General features: G+C 41.1%; 1 protein-coding gene and 1 long non-coding RNA gene across 3 annotated transcripts; one reads left to right on the forward strand and one right to left on the reverse strand.

The window, feature by feature from the left end:
- Positions 1–7,242: 7,242 nt before the first annotated feature.
- Positions 7,243–9,610, reverse strand: LOC106587059 (uncharacterized). 2 transcript variants are annotated; one of them, XR_006757960.1, is made up of 3 exons: positions 9,390–9,610; positions 7,930–9,002; positions 7,243–7,791 (listed from the first exon to the last, which is right to left on the reverse strand). It is a non-coding gene; the product is annotated as an uncharacterized lncRNA (long non-coding RNA). The 2 variants fall into 2 exon arrangements; XR_006757959.1 differs by lacking the exon at positions 9,390–9,610 and having other exon boundaries at positions 7,930–9,129.
- A 273-nt stretch (positions 9,611–9,883) lies between these two features.
- On the forward strand, positions 9,884–11,698 carry LOC123725643 (keratin, type I cytoskeletal 47 kDa-like). Its single transcript, XM_045692110.1, has 4 exons — positions 9,884–9,967; positions 10,489–10,709; positions 11,407–11,473; positions 11,612–11,698. The coding sequence occupies exons 1-4, from the start codon at positions 9,884–9,886 to the stop codon at positions 11,696–11,698; spliced, it is 459 nt and encodes a 152-aa protein (XP_045548066.1).
- The last annotated feature ends 7,715 nt before the right edge of the window (positions 11,699–19,413 follow it).

Consider the following 19,413-nt stretch of genomic DNA (forward strand, 5'->3'; position numbering starts at 1 on the left):
TCTAACATGTATTGACTCAGGGGTGTGAATACTTATGTAAATTAGATTTGTCTGTATTTCATGTTCAGTTAATGTGCAAATATTTCTAAGTTTTCACTTTGTCATTATGGGGTATTGTGTGTGTGTATATGGGTGAGATGTATATTTGTTTAATTCAATTTTGAATTCAGGCTGTTACCCAACAAAATGTGGAATAAGTCAAGGGGTGTGAATACTTCCTGAAGGCACTGTATCTGTGTGCTATTCACCACTAATGATTTTTGTTAATGTGAAAAGGCCCTGGGGATATGTCTGTTCATGCTCTGACAAGGTAGAACTCATTCATCATCATAACATGGAAAGAGGCAGGGCTCAATTAAGTCTAACCTGCCTTGCAGTGCTTACAGAGCAGCTAATTTTCCCTGAATTCAAATAAAATCCTAGAATGGTTTTCACTGCTGTAAAAATCCAACTACAAACTCCTCTAACAGGTTGATGGTTTTAAGAATTAGTGCGTGAGCTTGGGCAGTTTTTATTAAACAAAGAGATTGTGCAAACATACAGGGTTGACTGTAATCCAGCCTCAGTATGTTGGAAAGTAAAGGTCCATCTCTACATCAGCAGAAATAATTCGATTTTGATCACTGAGATGTATTTGAAAAGTTTATTTCCAAAACGCTTCATGTGTTTGTAAAATATCACTGTTCTCAGATTGTTTTATTCCTACATTTTAGAATAATACTTTTTTTTGATACAAAATGCTATAAATATGTTTTTAGCTGGAATTGAATGTTCTTATCCTGTATATTTGACTGTGATATCCCAGATAGTACATTTTGTTTCCTTGGAAGTTGTGGGAACGTGCGTTTTTGGTTTCCCATTGGTTCTGGGAACGAAGCCATACATTTCCTGAACTTTTACACTTATTGTTGTTTAAACAAAAGTGAAATATTCTCCTATTCTGGGAACATACATTTTTAAGGGAGGTTCTGAGAATGTTTTACTATGGTTCCCTGAATGTTTTCCTGGGAGGTTTTATTAATGTTCTGAGAACGGAAATTATAGGTTATTTGAAGGTAATTAAATAACGTTCTGAGAACATGTTTGTTTCAATAAGACTTTAAATTACAGTGTGTGTTTAGTTGTTGTGAACTCCAAGCACAGATAGAAATTCATTTACTTAGGCATTAATCAATCAAACACTTTTTTATTGTGGCATGGCATCTGAGATTTTAACCTATGATCTTCTGCTCTATTCATTGAATTAGTCCACTGCGCCACCAAGATGGAGCTAGCATGCCATGTGTGTTTTTTACTCATATAAAGCTGTTCATTATTGTTTATTCATACGGACCCTATTTCAAAATTGAAACAAGTACTCATTAAGATCAGGTGTGGGCGAGGTGAACACACTTAACAAGATAGAGGATAGAGCATTTTTGTTGATGCTAAGAACGGAATGTATGTTTTTAAATAACATTCTTAGAACGTTCATGTTTTCTTATGGATTTTATGGAAAGTTTCTTAATGTTCTGAGAACATGACTTTAAATAGAACCATGAGGAAACCTGCAGAAAAAGTTATGCTGAAGTACTTAAATTCTCACAGAAGAACATTGTTTCTTAACTTTCTCTGAACGTTCGGAGAACTTCACTTTGAATAGAACCAGGAGGAAACCTGTAGGAAATGTCATGGCAGCGGAGTGGACAAGACCAGGCACTAAATCAGACTGGGGGGGGGGGACATCATCAATTATGTTTTTTCTACACAGAAGATGATGACAAAGTATTGCCTGATGATCTTTTACATTTCCCAATACCTTTCTGATGCATTTTAGTCACTTAAAACCATACTTCCTTCAGACTGAAATGCTGTCAAAAGTACTTTAATACTGATTTGTAATAGACTGTCATACCCCCAATTAAAAAAGTAAACATTGACCATTGATTACATCACTGTCTTTACATGGTGGGGTTGCAAAAAAAAAAAAATCTAATGTAAAAATTCTAAATATTGCTGTATCATTTTGTACATTTCTTTATAAAAAATGTATTTATTTGTTACATTTGACTGTGTGAAACCTAACAGTATTAACAAATACATGTCTGTCACTGAATAACCTCATGGGATAGTGAAAAAAAACACACCAATCTCTTTCATAATGTCTTTAAACAATAAAAGCTAATTTACCAACATTTCTGAAAATGGATATAGACCGTTTTGGAATAAAACTGATACATTTATTCAGGTTGTTTTGCATACACTTGTCCTTTGAATAAATCCCACTATCCAAACCAACATTTGAAGGCAAGTACTGAGTAGGCAAAATGGAATGTGTGTCACGCCCTGACCTGGGAGAGACGTTTTTCTCTGTTTGGTTAGGTCAGGGTGTGATATGGGGGTGGGCATTCTGTCATTATATTTCTTTGTTTAGGCCGAGTATGGTTTCCAATCAGAGGCAGCTGTTTATCGTTGTCTCTGATTGGGAATCATACTTAGGCAGCCTTTTCCCACCTGTGTTTGTGGGTAGTTGTTTTCCGTTTAGTTATCTGTTACCTGACGGAACTGTTTGCTTTCGTTTTGTTTCTTTGTTTAAGTGTTTCGTTATATTAATAAATATGAACACTTGCCACGCTGCGTTTTGGTCCCCTTCGCATTACGACGAAAGCCATTACAATGTGAGGAATTCTGAGGTTTATTCATATTTCAAATAAGGTTATAGTTACTGTACAGTACATCTTTTGAATTCAGAAAGAATAAGAAAATCATAAGTGATTTAGGGCAACATTCTATTTTGTCAAAATAGTAAGAATACCTGCTACACATCTTTGACAATGATTGAACACACTATCCAAACCAACTAATCTGAGAGCAAGTATACTGAGTAGACAAAGTAACAACATTGAATGTGTTGAGTTTATGAACAGTTCATAATGGTTATTTACATTTCAAAAAGATGACTGTTACTGACCATCTTTTCAAATGGATAGAATGACAGAATCATCAAATGTAAGTGAAGGAGTGACTTGGTGCAACATTTTAGTTTGGTAAAATAATAACATAACACATACAATATTTAGCCTACAAATCCTGATATATTAGACATTGTACATTTCAATAAACAAACTAAAATGTAATTGAAAATGGATATCTGAAACCATGGAATGTCAGCTTTACAAAACACATCCAGTAATGTTCTCAAGCTGTCTGACTTGTCAGTCTATACCTGTCAAACCCACTGCCCTTCATTAACCACAACCTTTACTGAACCATTCATTTCCCTAGATGTCCTTAGTGACTTGATGTCTCTTGTTACATAGTTATTGCAAGCCTTGTACCCACCCACTGAACAAAACAATTAGATATACCTTCATTCCAAGGAATAGTGGTGACGCAGTCAAGCATTCTTAATGCAACTATATAAGAAGCTGTATAAGGGGTTATTTTACCTGTCGCCTCCAACTCGGAAGAACGCACTTTAACCTCCCAGGGCGCATCGCCAGACGCCAGACTATCTCTCGCCATGTTAATTGTAGCCAGTCGCAGTAGTAGCCGTAGATACCGTAGATACATCTCACGGAGCGGTGTCGGTTCGAGTGGCCTCAGTTCGTCCGGTGGGATGCAGTTTTCCAGCGGTTTGGGAGGCGGTAGGTCCCGCATGAGCGTGTCCTCTGTTGGGAGCAGTCGCGCGCCGAGTGAATATGGAGGTGCCGGGGGATACGGCACCCGTATCTCTCAGTCTTCTCTATGGACGGGCCAGACCAGATCACTATCGGTGCCAACGCGAAGCATACCATGCAGAATCTGAACGACCGTTTGGCCACCTACCTGGAAAAGGTAAGGCAGAGTGATGGGGATGTACAGTAGATGGAGATTACGCGCGTTGAGCAATATTACGCACGGCCTAGATTGTGAGCGGAGACTGAAAGACAAGGCAGAGTGATCACTCTTTTCAAACCACAACATATTCGATGATACAGAAAAATGTTGCGAGAAAGTGATCTTTAATCTTTGTGATAAAGCTTTTTTGTTTTCAGTAAACCCTTTCGTCAATACTATCCAGAATGTTCATTTAAATGGGATAATACAGTAGGCTACAGCCAATGGACCGCATATATATATATATATATATATACTGCTCATATATATATAGTATATATATATATACTGCTCAAAAAAATAAAGGGAACACTAAAATAACACATCCTAGATCTGAATGAATGAAATAATCTTATTAAATACTTTTTTCTTTACATAGTTGAATGTGCTGACAACAAAATCACACAAATAATCAATGGAAATCCAATTTATCAACCCATGGAGGTCTGGATTTGGAGTCACACTCAAAATTAAAGTGGAAAACCACACTACAGGCTGATCTAACTTTGATGTAATGTCCTTAAAACAAGTCAAAATGAGGCTCAGTAGTGTGTGGCCTCCACGTGCCTGTATGGCCTCCCTACAACGCCTGGGCATGCTCCTGATGAGGTGGCGGATGGTCTCCTGAGGGATCTCCTCCCAGTCCTGGACTAAAGCATCCGCCAACTCCTGGACAGTCTGTGGTGCAATGTGGCGTCGGTGGATAGAGCGAGACATGATGTCCCAGATGTGCTCAATTGGATTCAGGTCTGGGGAACGGGCGGGCCAGTCCATAGCATCAATGCCTTCCACTTGCAGGAACTGCTGACACACTCCAGCCACATGAGGTCTAGCATTGTCTTGCATTAGGAGGAACCCAGGGCCAACCGCACCAGCATATGGTCTCACAAGGGGTCTGAGGATCTCATCTCGGTACCTAATGGCAGTCAGGCTACCTCTGGCGAGCACATGGAGGGCTGTGCGGCCCCCCAAAGAAATGCCACCCCACACCATGACTGACCCACCACCAAACCGGTCATGCTGGAGGATGTTGCAGGCAGCAGAACGTTCTCCACGGCGTCACCAGACTCTGTCACGTCTGTCACATGTGCTCAGTGTGAACCTGCTTTCATCTGTGAAGAGCACAGGGCGCCAGTGGCGAATTTGCCAATCTTGGTGTTCTCTGGCAAATGCCAAACGTCCTGCACGGTGTTGGGCTGTAAGCACAACCCCCACCTGTGGATGTCGGGCCCTCATACCACCCTCATGGAGTCTGTTTCTGACCGTTTGAGCAGACACATGCACATTTGTGGCCTGCTGGAGGTCATTTTGCAGGGCTCTGGCAGTGCTCCTCCTGCTCCTCCTTGCACAAAGGCGGAGGTAGCGGTCCTGCTGCTGGGTTGTTGCCCTCCTACGGCCTCCTCCACGTCTCCTGATGTACTGGCCTGTCTCCTGGTAGCGCCTCCATGCTCTGGGCACTACGCTGACAGACACAGCAAACCTTCTTGCCACAGCTCGCATTGATGTGCCATCCTGGATGAGCTGCACTACCTGAGCCACTTGTGTGGGTTGTAGACTCCGTCTCATGCTACCACTAGAGTGAAAGCACCACCAGCATTCAAAAGTGACCAAAACATCAGCCAGGAAGCATAGGAACTGAGAAGTGGTCTGTGGTCACCACCTGCAGAACCACTCCTTTATTGGGGGTGTCTTGCTAATTGCCTATAATTTCCACCTGTTGTCTATTCCATTTGCACAACAGCATGTGAAATTTATTGTCAATCAGTGTTGCTTCCTAAGTGGACAGTTTGATTTCACAGAAGTGTGATTGACTTGGAGTTACATTGTGTTGTTTAAGTGTTCCCTTTATTTTTTTGAGCAGTGTGTATGTATATATATATATATATATATATATAACTTTTGCTAAACTTTTAACTTTTAAAAAACTATTTATTCGATCATTAGCTTTTCGAATTGTAAAATTGCTATTGAGAAGAAGCCGTAACCTATAGTTTGCCTGTAAAGCTCCAAGGAAAGTCTCATTATTAAAAAGACACACCTGTGTCGTGTCTTTGGGGGTACCATTAAACGGAAGATATGTTTATCAATTAGCTCCCTGTAATTATTATCACGCGATTAAACTGATTAATCGTTTAATTGTAATTAACTAGGAGGTCGGGGCACCAAGGAGAATATTCAGATTACAAAGCTAGAATTTTCCTAATATAACTTTCCTGTACTATAATATTCTATTCTATTATAGTATAGGTCGATTATCTTCTAAGTTTAAATGGTGGATTTACCTCTAGTCCAGTCTCATTCCAAAACGTCGTAAATTGTTGTATCTGCACGAACCCAGTCTTTACTAAAATCATCCATACATCAATTGTCTTAAAATCATTTATTTACTACACTAAGTAATTAACAGAAAAACATACAAACAGTAATTATCGTCAACAAAGGATTGGTATCGGAATGTGCCCTTGTGGGCTAAACAGGCTGGTCGGCCTGTTGAACAATGGGTCATAAATGGTCAGCTGAGAAGTTTACACAGAGTTCATTAACAATTGAATACTACAGACGAAGAACCATATATGTGACAATTTTTCCATTTTAAGATAATCAGTTATTTTTATATTATTAATTGTGTGTACCACATTAGGTGTTTTATGGTTGACAAATAATTCACCATACTCATATCTTCCAACAACAATTGATATTTTTTTGTTATTTCAAAAAATACTTTTTTTATTGCCGTTTTAATTTTTAGAATGTGGAAGAACAGTATATCTCCAGTGATGATTTCAGTTTGTGGAAGAACAGTATATGTGACATTTTGCATGACACTTGTAAGATGTCCTTTTTAACACCTGATATGATGTTTTAAGTACTTTCAAGTGCAGATGCCCTTCATGTAAATAACTTAAATGCAATATGTAGTTAATTCATTTAATGGAGGTTCATTTAAAGGTGGTCTATCAACTTTAGCACTGATGACTTTTCTTAAAAGTTGAGTCATGAGATCTTAGTCTCATTTAAAATGAAGCCCTCAATGTGAACATACCATAGAATAACTACAAAAATAGAATTCAATCAAAAGAAGCACAACTTCTACATATCAAATATGGATCAATGTCATGTGCCAATATGCAGGTCCCTAAGGTCAATATTACAAAACGTTCAGAAACCCATTCTCTTTGCGTTTAACACTATGATCAGCAATTAAGTTTTGAATTGCGTTAAACCCATGCTAAAGGCAAGAAATGTCCTGTACTGAGGTGACAGCAGTAAATAAGTATTAACTGCTTAGAGTTGATGCTAAATGTGGTGACAGAGAGACGTACTGTGTATTGTAATGAATAACAAAAGGGAATCAAGATCAAATGAATACTCACATACTGTATGTGATGACTTGTTTGTTTTTAATTAATTCAGATTTAAAAAAGGTTCAAATGATCACACACAAAATCATTCTCAACAGAACACATTGTACATAACATTTTCTACACTAGGAACAACATCTTAAAATTAAATTAATTCAATATATTGTGCTGGTTGAAATCATACACAAATTGATTCACATAGAAAATTCCTACAATAGGGGTGACATGTTTTCTGAAATGTATTCAGATTCAACATACTATACAGGTTCAGGGGATCATAAACTCACAGAAAAAACGGTTAATTATGTAGCTTGGTTTAACATCAAATTATTCACTCTGCAGTGATTTATAAAAAGAGCGTGCAGCAGCTGGCAAGTAGTTGAGCATGGTCATCAGATCTTGGTACTTGTTTTTTTGATGGGCAGAGGACTCTCATATGCTCTAGGGTAGTGGCTTGCAAAATAGGGAGGTTGAGGTGTAGCTCCTTGTTTTGGTTTGGAGATCAGCCACGATTTCCATCCCTCAAATAGACTGTGGCTCTGTCTGGCGTACAGATTCCAAGGATCCTCAACTGAAATTACAACAGAAACATTTTAAGTTCCTGACATCAATAAACAACTTTCACAGTCAAGCACTAGGATATTTTATTGTTAGAACAACATGTTGCATGTTGATGATGAATGTTAGTAAACTATTCTCTGTGCAATACCTGTGATATACTGTCATCGGATCTTAGAATGAGCCAATGTTTGCGATCGATTCCTTTCCCAATACCTGTGACTTTTAACCACCTCACTGAGGTGATCTGTAGTCCAGCTGGTCGCTTGAGGACAGAATCTGGAAGGTGCCTGATGTCTTCACATTGCATCCTCATCACCTTGAATGGTTTTGCTGGTTGTGCTTCAAGTATCATCTTTGAAACATCATCAGGTGTATGAAGGACTGACACCTTGCGCCTCTTCTCGATGGTGGCAAAAGATCGATCACAAGGAAGAAAAGAATGACCAGAGACCATGAACTTCTGTTCAACTTGGGTAAAGTAACCCATAGAGATGAGCATCGACATCAGATTGAGCATCCGCCAGTTGTTATTCTGCCCACAGCATCTGTCACTGAAGATGATCAACTTGCACCTCTGGTTTGGGGAGTGGCGTGAATTTTGTCTTCACCCACTTCAATATGCAGCTTGCTACCTCAATGGAACCTCGGTGTGCAATCCCCTCATGCCAAACACACATGTATGCAGGATCTTCTTTTCCAAGTTCCTGGATGCAAAGGTTAAAATTTGACAGCTGCCGCTGGTAGTAGACATTGGAGTGGGTCAGATTAGGGGTGTACATCACCCCCTGTAGATCCACAGAAATGACATGGCAGTCAACATTGGCTTTAGCCCACTCAGTGTCACTTTGAAGCTGTGTGTAGGCCTTTTCGGCTTTTCGATGGTGCAACTCACTTTCAACTGCAATCTTCCTCTTCTCCTCTTCAGATGTTGCTGCTGACATCTTAGTGAAGAATGCGTCACATTTGCCACAGGTGTCACTCCTGGGTTGGCCGAAATTGAGACTCTGCTGTTTGAAAATGTCCCTATAAACCCAGAATTTTGCAGATGATGTGGTATTCTTCTCTTTGTAGAGTCGGTACATTCGCAACAAATTCAGATCAGGGCTGAGGTATTCTCTGTGTACATCCCCCTTCATCCGAGAGTAGTGGTTCTGGGTTCTTGGGAAAGATAAAATGTGCTCCTTGATGCCCTCTTTCACTGTAGCATGTATCCGATGTGGCCTGTAAGGAGACAACAAGATGTTGTTGAACTTGTATTCTCTCAATGGTCTAGGGACCTGCCTTAGAGTGCAACTGTGTCGCTATAACCGGGGTACAAATCCCGGTCACGCCATTGCCGTTTGTGGCCGGGGGGGTCCTGTAGGGCGGCGAGAATTAGGCCAGTGCCGTCCGGTGGGAGGGGGAAGGTAATCGGCACTCAGTCCTCAATGCTCAGGTTGTAGTTGGACAGCTTAATTACCATCATTTTGTTTAAAAGTAATAAACATTTTTATATTTTTGTTTCAGAATTCGCTATTCATCCATTCGATACTCTATGTTAATGTTTAGAAGATTGTTTAGAGCACTGCTATAGTGAAATAATCCAGGCTGGAATCCATAGCGCATTACCTATTGCTATGCTTCCCTCTTCCATCTTCTAAAGGAGACCTAGCCTCAGTAGCCTGATCTGGAGACCCTGCAACCTCACCTGCCTCAGCTTGAACTCCTAACTTTTCCTGAACAACCTGACCAAAACAATTACATTTCAATTAGCAGGTTCTAAAAAAACGAGTACAAAGAATACAATATGTTTGTAATTGATATTCATATAGACATTAATTCATATTTTCACTTGCCTGAAGACGGCTGTTGGTTAGCTGGAACACAGACATGAAAGTGACCTTGCACACATTCAATCTCTGGCCTGCTTGCTGTACATGGTATTTGAAGGTTTGTTTCCGTCGTTTGTTCTCCTTTGTATCCTCAGGTTTACGTCTCCGTTTCACCTCATGCTGCAATAAAAATTGACAATGATAAATTCAGAATTTAATATACTGTAGCACATTCAGGGTATTGCTTGATCAGGACCTCCATCTTTCACACACTCCCAACCTATACACAGAATGAGTTTGTGTTGCACCATTGTGACTGACCTGAAGAGGACCTTCCAGAGCCTGGAGATTGAACTGCATGGCCTGCTCACTCAGGTATGATGTCAAACCATCTTAGTGAATCAGCCTCCCTAAACATATAGCATTTCTCTTTACCCTACCTCTGTTCCTAAAATATGGAATTCCTTTAGGTCTTAAAAGAACAGTACACTCCAAAATCAAAGTTTGTTAGATGTTTTCAGACCTCCACAGTGGTCTAATGTCAAGGTGTTCTAACACCTTTATGCACACCAATCTAACTATCTCTACCCTTCTTCATATCCTCTTTATACATTTCTACTACCCTTCCTTCCTTCCTTCCTTCCTTCCTTCCTTCCTTCCTTCCTTCCTTCCTTCCTTCCTTCCTTCCTTCCTTCCTTCCTTCCTTCCTTCCTTCCTTCCTTCCTTCCTTCCTTCCTTCCTTCCTTCCTTCCTTCCTTCCTTCCTTCCTCCCTCCCTCCCTCCCTCCCTCCCTTCCTTCCTTCCTTCCTTCCTTCCTTCCTTCCTTCCTTCCTTCCTTCCTTCCTTCCTTCCTTCATCTTCATCTTCATCCCTTACAAACATAAACACATTCCTAGAAGGGGGACCTGGAGCAGAGCGTCACTGATATAAAGGGCAGCCACGGCTCCCAGCTGAGCCAGCTGCAGGTTTGTATCAACAGCATGGAGGAGGAGCTGCAGCAGCTCAACGTCAGCATCCAGCAGCAGGCCTCCGAGTACCAGATCCTCCTGGACATCAAGATGAGGCTGGAGATGGAGATCGCTGAGTACAGGAGGCTGCTGGATGGAGAGGGACTCAGGTGAGAGGGGATAATGGAGGGGCAGGAAAGAAGGAGGGATGGGGGGATGACAGCTGTTTATTGGCACCTCATTGCAAACAGCGGTGGAAAAAGTACCCCACTGTCATACTTGATTAAAAATAAAAATGCCTTAACAGAAAATGACTCAAGTAAAAGTCACCCAGTAAAATTCTAATTGAGTAAACGTCTAAAAGTATTTGGTTTAAAATATACTAAAGTATCAATGGTAAAAGTGTCAATCATTTCAAATTCCTTGTATTAACCAAATGGCACCATTTTTTTGTTTTTTAATTTACAGAAAGCTAGAGGCACTCAGACATAATTTACAAACAAAACATGTTTGTTTAGTGAGTCCGCCAGATCAGAGGCAGTAGGGATGACCAGGGATGTTCGGTTGATAAGTGCGTGAATTGGACTATTTTCCTGTCCTGCTAACCATTCTAAATGTAGCGAGTACTTTTGGGTGTCAAGGAAAAGTACAATATTTTCTGAAGGAATGAAGTGAAGTAAAAGTAGTCAGAAATATAAATAGTAAAGTACAGATGCCCCAAAAAACAACTTAAGTATTACTTTAAAGTATGTTTACTTAAGTACTTTACACCCCTGATTGCAAACTAGTTGATCAAGATGTGTGTTGGTGAGTTTAGCTGACCGTAAGTGTTCATCGCCTGTGTCTACCATTTGGCATTGACACCAGACAGGAGGTCAGGAAAGCGATCGTGGTCGAGAAGATCCAGGAAATACAAGTCCAGGAAGTGGTGGAAGTTGAGCAAGCAGGAGAATAATTAATCAAATGAATGAATCAATGAAAGAATCATGTGTTCCCCATAATACACACAATGAATGACTGAATGAATTCCTGTTTGGTGGCTCTTTCCACAGAGTATAATCCACACATGCAGAAGCGGGTGAGGGTGATCGTGGAGGAGATGGTGGATGGGAAGGTGGTATCCACCTCAGTTGATGAGAAGGTCCAGGATATGAACTAACTGAGAAGGCCAGATAGTTCCGGAATCTGGTGAAGCGGTAACGGACCACACATACCCCTGGACCACACATACAACTGATGACGGGGTGTTCAAGCCTCGTCTATATATACAGTTGAAGTCGGAAGTTTACATACACCTTAGCCAAATACATTTAAACTCAGTTTTTCACAATTCCTGACATTTAATCCTAGTACAAATTCCCTGTTTTAGGTCAGTTAAGATCACCACCTTATTTTAACAATGTGAAATGTCAGAATAATTGTAGAGAGACTGATTTATTTCAGATTTTATTTCTTTCATCACATTTCCAGTGGGTCAGAAATGTACATGCACCCAATTAGTATTTGGTAGCATTGCCTTTAAATTGTTTAACTTGGGTCAAACGTTTCGGTAGCATTCCACAAGCTTCCCACAATAAGTTGGGTGAATTTTGGCCCATTCCTCCTGACAGAGCTAGTGTAACTGAATCAGGTTTGTAGGCCTCCTTGCTCGCACACACTTTTTCAGTTCTGAGGTCAGGCTTTGTGATGGCCACTCCAATACCTTGACTTTGTTGTCCTTAAGCTATTTTGCCACAACTTTGGAAGTATGCTTGGGGTCATTGTCCATTTGGAAGACCCATTTGCGACCAAGCTGTAACTTCCTGACTGATGTCTGGAGATTTTGCTTCAATATATCCACATAATTTTCCTCCCTCATGATGCCATCTATTTTGTGAAGTGCACCAGTCCCTCCTGCAGCAATGCACCCCCACAACATGATGCTGCCACCCCCTTGCTTCATGGTTGGGATGGTGTTCTTTGGCTGGCAAACCTCCCCCTTTTTCCTCCAAACATACAGAGATGGTTGTTATGGCCAAACAGTTCAATTTTTGTTTCATCAGACCAGAGGACATTTCTCCAAAAAGTACGATCTTTGTCCCCATGTGCAGTTGCAAACCATAGTCTGGCTTTTTTTATGGCGGTTTTGGAGCAGTGGCTTCTTCCTTGCTGAGCATCCTTTCAGTTTATGTCGATATAGGACTCGTTTTACTGTGGATATAGATACTTTTGTACCTGTTTCCTCCAGCATCTTCACAAGGTCCTGTGCTGTTCTGGGATTGATTTGCACTTTTCGCACCAAAGTACGTTCATCTCTAGGAGACAGAACTCGTCTCCTTCCTGTGCGGTATGGCGGCTGTGTGGTCCCATGCTGTTTATACTTGCGTACTATTGTTTGTACAGTGGTACCTTCAGGCGTTTGGAGATTGTTCCCAAGGATGAACCAGACTTGTGGAGGTCTATAATTTGTTTTCTGAGGTCTTGGCTGATTTCTTTAGATTTTCCCATGATTTCAAGCAAAGAGGAACTGAGTTTTAAGGTAGGCCTTGAAATACATCCACAGGTACACCTCCGATTGACTCAAATTATGTCAATTAGCCTATCAGAAGCTTCTAAAACCATGACATGCATCTTTGGAATTGTCCAAGCTGTTTAAAGGCACAGTCTACTTAGTGTATGTAATCTTCTGACCCACTGGAATTGTGATAAAGTGAATTATAAGTTAAATAATGTTTCTTTAATCAATTGTTGGAACAATTAGTTCATATAGAAAGTAGATGTCTAATTAACCGATTTGCCAAAACTATAGTTTGTTAACAAGAAATGTGTGGAGTGGTTGAAAAAAGTGTATGCAAATTTCTGACTTCAACTGTATGTATGTATATATATTTCATGGTCGCATACTGTAATATGTCACTTTTGACAGGATTGCATCAGCTGAATGATAACTGATGTAATTTACTCATGTTACCTTATAACTCTATCATATGGCAAATTGAATATTATTTCTAGAATGTGTTTTTCTTGTTCCATTTGTTGCCACCAGGTGGCATGTCTCTCATTTAAACATCTTTGGCCAGCCCAATTAAAAGTGAAAATTATCTCATTTCAGTAAATTGAAAACAGATTATTACAGTTACATAAGCGACATCAGGGAAAATACGATTTGCTTCATCAGCCATTATAAAGCTATTTTAGCTCCTTTGTATACTCCCAGGACCACAAGCCATGTATGTTCTCTGTACTTTATGAAAGGTTTAAAGTTAATATTCTGTAGGCATATGACACTGACGCTACATGATAAATTTGGCTGTTGATTAAATATAGATGTCAATGCATTTCAGGACACTGATATCATAATTGAGGGTCCATTGCTGTCCTCTAAAAAGATGAAACGAAACACCTTTGCAGATTGGAGGAGGCCAACACACATACTGTGCCTTACATTATATGAGCATAACACTCATGGGAGTTTCACTTACTCAAACATGTTCTCAGAGCAGAACGGATTATGATTGGTTCGATCAGTCACCCAATGAAAATGGAGAGGAGGTGGGAGGAGGCACAGTGGCGACACGTCAATCACGGCAGGTGGGGCGTGTACTATATACACATTCCTATCCTCGACTGGAGCACATTTAAACAATTGAACAAAAAGGTCTGACAATTACCTCAAGCACAATAGAATATAACAGTCCAAAGAGAGATTCAGACTATAAACGTGACTCAAACCTTGAATGAGTAGGTGTCCAAACTTCACAAATTCAAATTCCTTCTGTCTGTCTCTTTTCACCACTGAAGGTCACATGCAGTTGGCCAGTTTTTTAATTTTTTTTATATATGCTATTCTTAGCATATTCGTAGCGTCAGCGTAGTTTTGCATGTTATTTTGGCATAAATACGTGTTACATATCAGTTAGTGAACAATGTAAAAAAATAAATATATAATTTAATTCATCAAGCCGCATAGAACCATGGTCTCTTTTGTTTTCTTGAGTAAGGCAGCTCCAAAATGTAGGTGTTTCAGGCCTAGCTCAGTGCTTTCTGTGGTGGTGGGGCGTGCTAGCAGACAATAGGAGCATTGCGCCTTGATTGGCTCAGTGTTCTGTTACTCATGGGGACCTTACGTAATCGCCAAGCTTAAATCCTTAGAAATGGTAGACAGCCCTTTGGGTCCTGCCATAGAGTTATATTACAAGTGCCCTTCCAAGAAGGCTCAAGGTCATTGGCCACAGAAATTACGTCAAATCACGTTATATGTACAGTAGCTTTGATTGGACTGATCATGTCAACATCTTACTTTCACAATCTTAGCTAGCAATCATCATCATGATGTCAAAAAAACTAAAGAGATGATCGTGGACTTCAGGAAACAGCAGAGGGTGCAGCCCCCTATCTACATTGACGGGACAGTAGTGGAGAGGGTGGAGAGTTTTAAGTTCCTCGGCATACACATCACGGACAAACTGTAATGGTCCACCCACACAGACAGCGTGGTGAAGAAAGCGCAGTAGTGCCTCTTCAACCTCCGGAGGCTGAAGAAATTCGGCTTGTCACCAAAAACACTCACAAACTTTTACAGATGCACAATCGAGAGCATCCTGTCGGGCTGTATCACCGCCTGGTACAGCAGCTGCTCCGGCCATAACCGGAAGGCTCTCCAGAGGGTAGTGAGGTCTGCACAACGCATCACCGGGTGCAAACTACCTACCCTCCAGGACACCTACACCACCCGATGTCACAGGAAGGCCAAAAAGATCATCAAGGACAGCAACCACCCGAGCCACTGCCTGTTCACCCCGCTATCATCCAGAAGGCGAGGTCAGTACAGGTGCATTAAAGCTGGGACCGAGAGACTGAAAAACATCTTCTATCTCAAGGCAATCAGACTGTTAAACAGCCATCACTAACATTGAGTGGCTGCTGCCAACATATTGACTCAACTCAAGCCACTTTAATAATGGGAAAATTGATGTAATCAATGTATCACTTGCCACTTTATATTATTTATATTAGATAATGTTTACATAACCTACATTATTCATCTCATATGTATATACTGTATGCTATACCATCTACTGCATCTTGATGTATTAGATGTATCACTAGCCACTTTAAACAATGCCACTTTATATAATGTTTTCATAACCTACATTACTCATCTCATATGTATATATGTAACAGATGTATAGCGTACTCTCCTTGCGTTGTGTTTTCTCCTAATAAATCACATCAGCCAGTGGTCCCAGTTGAGCATCATTTATTCCTGTTGTTAAATGAGAAACAGCACGGTAGTTGTGCAGGGCTTAATGATACTAATGGCTGTCGATGGCAAAAGCTGTAGCATGAAGACAACTGTGTTAGCAGTGGGCTTATGTGACCATTACAACGGTGTATGCTAGCTAACACTTATCTACAGCAATCATATGCCAAAGCACATTCCAGAAAGCCCCTCAATCCCTAACAGGTACCATATACCCACACATGTATAAATCCGTAACGTACAGCAAACTTGAACACATTGTAAAATATAAAATATAAAACAGTATTCAGAACGTGACCTACCCCTTGCATCACATTTTCATACTGGGAAGACCTGACGTTCGCGATCTCCCCCTATCTGCAAGCGGGGCCAATCACAACACACCTTATTGTCATCAGTTGAACCAACCAATACGAATGCTTGAACATTAAGTACACATTTCTTTAGAGGCAAGTGGAAACATAACCAACCCTGTTACATTCTCCCCTGCTGAATTACACTTGCACACTATAAAGAAACAAAATGAGGTATGCAATACCTTGCAATACATGTCACCAAATATTCCAGTGCAAAGACTATTCTCCAAATAGAATTAGAGGAATTCAAAGACCCCGTAGGAAAACATGCCTGTTACATGTTCAGCACACTCAGTGACAATAAGAACCTCACAGAAAAACCTTGGTCTACTTGACCTCTGACCCATGACCTCCATGGGGTCTCTTGAATGAGAAAATAAAAATAAAAAAAGGAAAAAATAAAAAATGGTCTACAGACTTGGATTCTAATCCTACACCCACACAGGTATTCTAATGAATTCTGTATGAAAAACCCTCTGTGTCTGCATAATCTCTATGAGTCTCACCGGGCGTTTCTTAACCCGACCAGCCGCTGACCTGACAGGCCTAACAGAGATATTACGTTTAACCTGTTAGGGCTAGGGGGCAGCATTGACACGGCTGGATAAAAAACATACCCGATTTAATCTGGTTACCACTCCTACTCAGTAACTAGAATATGCATATACTTATTACATATGGATAGAAAACACCCTAAATTTTCTAAAACTGTTTGAATGGTGTCTGTGAGTATAACAGAACTCAAATGGCAGGTCAAAACCTGAGAGATTCCTTTACAGGAAGTGGCCTGTCTGACCATTTCTGGAACTTCTTTGCCATCTCTATCATTTACTAAGGATCTCTGCTCTAACGTGACACTTCCCACGTCGTCCATAGGCTCTCATAGCCCGGGAAAAAAGAGAATGTCGTCATTCCAGCCCCAGGCTGAAACACATTATCGCCTTTCTCAAGTGGCCCATCAAGAGACACTAGCTTATGCGCGTGACCCCGACCGCCCCGCCTTTGGGATTTTTTCCTCTGTTTGCCGAAAAGGAGATTCCCTGTCGGAATTTTACCGCTTTTCTACGAGAAAAATGACGTAAAAATTGATTTTAAACAGCGGTTGACATGCTTCGACGTACGGCAATTGAATACTTTGAATTTTATTGTCAGGAATTGCGCCAAGCGCCGACACTTCTTTACTATTTCGGATAGTGTCTGGAACGCATCGAACAAAACGCCGCTATTCGGATATAACGATGGATTATTTTGGACCAAACCAACATTTGTTATTGAAGTAGACGTCCTGGGTGTGCATTCTGACGAAGACAACAAAAGGTAATGACATTTTTATAATAGTAAATATGATTATGGTGAGTACTAAACTTGCCGGGTGTCTAAATAGCGAGCCCGTGATGCCTGGGCTATATACTTAGAATATTGCAAAATGTGCTTTCACCAAAAAGCTATTTTAAAATCGGACATATCGAGTGCATAGAGGAGGTCTGTATCTATAATTCTTAAAATAATTGTTATGCTTTTTGTGAACGTTTATCGTGAGTAATTTAGTAAAATGTTAGCGAATTCCCCGTAAGTTTGCGGGGGTATGCTAGTTCTGAACGTCACATGCTAATGTAAAAAGCTGGTTTTTGATATAAATATGAACTTGATTGAACAAAACATGCATGTATTGTATAACATAATGTCCTAGGGTTGTCATCTGATGAAGATCATCAAAGGTGAGTGCTGCATTTAGCTGTCTTCTGGGTTTTGGTGACATTATATGCTGGCTTGAAAAATGGGTGTCTGATTATTTCTGGCTTGGTACTCTGCTGACATAATCTAATGTTTTGCTTTCGTTGTAAAGCCTTTTTGAAATCGGACAGTGTGGTTAGATTAACGAGAGTCTTATCTTTAAATGGCTGTAAAATAGTCATATGTTTGAGAAATTGAAGTAATAGGATTTTGAAGATTTTGAAAATCGCGCCACAGGCTGGCAGTGGATGTTACGTAGGTGGGACGAATTCGTCCCGCCGGTCCCATAGAGGTTAACCTGTTCACCTACAACCACCACTGGTGGGTCACTTTCCACAGTCGGTGGATAGTCAAGGTCAAGGGTTCTGTGACTGTTGCTGGAGCTTGTGCTACCAGCGGCATCTTCAGAATGCCTTTCTTCTTCAGAGGGTTCGGACATTTCTTCTCCAAAGGTTAGCACTGACACGCTTGTGCCACCAGCGGCACCCTCAGAATGTGGTGAGTTCTGAGGGTCCCTCGCCAGTGGCCCATCTTCCAGCACATCTGGGGTTTCTTTTTCAGAGTGCTCCGGCTGTGCTTCCCCCGAGGTCTGTTCTGATACCCACACACTAGTCCTCTCACCAATGTCCATTTCTGGTATATCGTTCACGGATGAGTCCTCCATCTCCTCACTCGGATCCTCACGGTCTCCCATATTAGGTGTCTCCAAGGCAGTGTCAGGTAGAGGCAAGAAGTTTACAGGCATTATCAGGTTACGGTGGACCGTTTTCTCCTGGCCAGTCGACATGTTCTGTATATTGAAGATGTGGATGTCGCTATTCTTTTCCGTAACAATATAGAGGTTGTTCTCCCAACGATCCGCCAGCTTCCTCTTTCCACGTTCACCCTTATTCGCCAGCAGCACCCGATCACCGACCTCCACTGGAGCCCCTCTGATCTTCCTGTTGTAGAGGCCCGCATGCCTCTTCAGCTGTTTGGTTGCCGACACCTGTACCGTCTCCATGGCCTCCCTCAGGTCTCTCGTCAGGGACTTTATGTACTCGTCATAGTCTACAACCTCTGAGTCTCGCAGCACCGTACCAAACATCATGTCGACAGGCAGGTGTGGGGTTCTCCCAAACATCAACTGGAAAGGGGCGTAGCCCGTGGTTTCATGGACCGTACAGTTGTAGGCGAAGGTCAACGACTTCAGCTTCTGGGGCCACCTGTGCTTCGCTCTTGTAGGTAAAGCCCTGATCATGTTTCCCAGCGTTCTATTGAACCTTTCGACTCCCCCGTTCCCCATCGGATGGTAGGGAGTTGTGTGCGACTTCTGGACTCCTGCAGCACTCAACAACTCAGCAATCAATTTACTTTCAAAGTTGGCCCCTTGGTCAGAGTGGATACGACGAGGAAAACCATACACACAGAAGATGTTGTTCCATAGCTGAAGGGCCACTGCTTTAGCTGATTGGTTCGGACACAAGAAGGCATGGGCCATCTTAGTAAAATGATCAGTGATGACCAGGACATCCAAGGACTTGTTGTTGGAGTCTTCAGCAG

The sequence above is a fragment of the Salmo salar genome, chromosome ssa12 (genome assembly GCF_905237065.1).
Source record: "Salmo salar chromosome ssa12, Ssal_v3.1, whole genome shotgun sequence".
NCBI classification, from domain to species: Eukaryota; Metazoa; Chordata; class Actinopteri; order Salmoniformes; family Salmonidae; genus Salmo; species Salmo salar.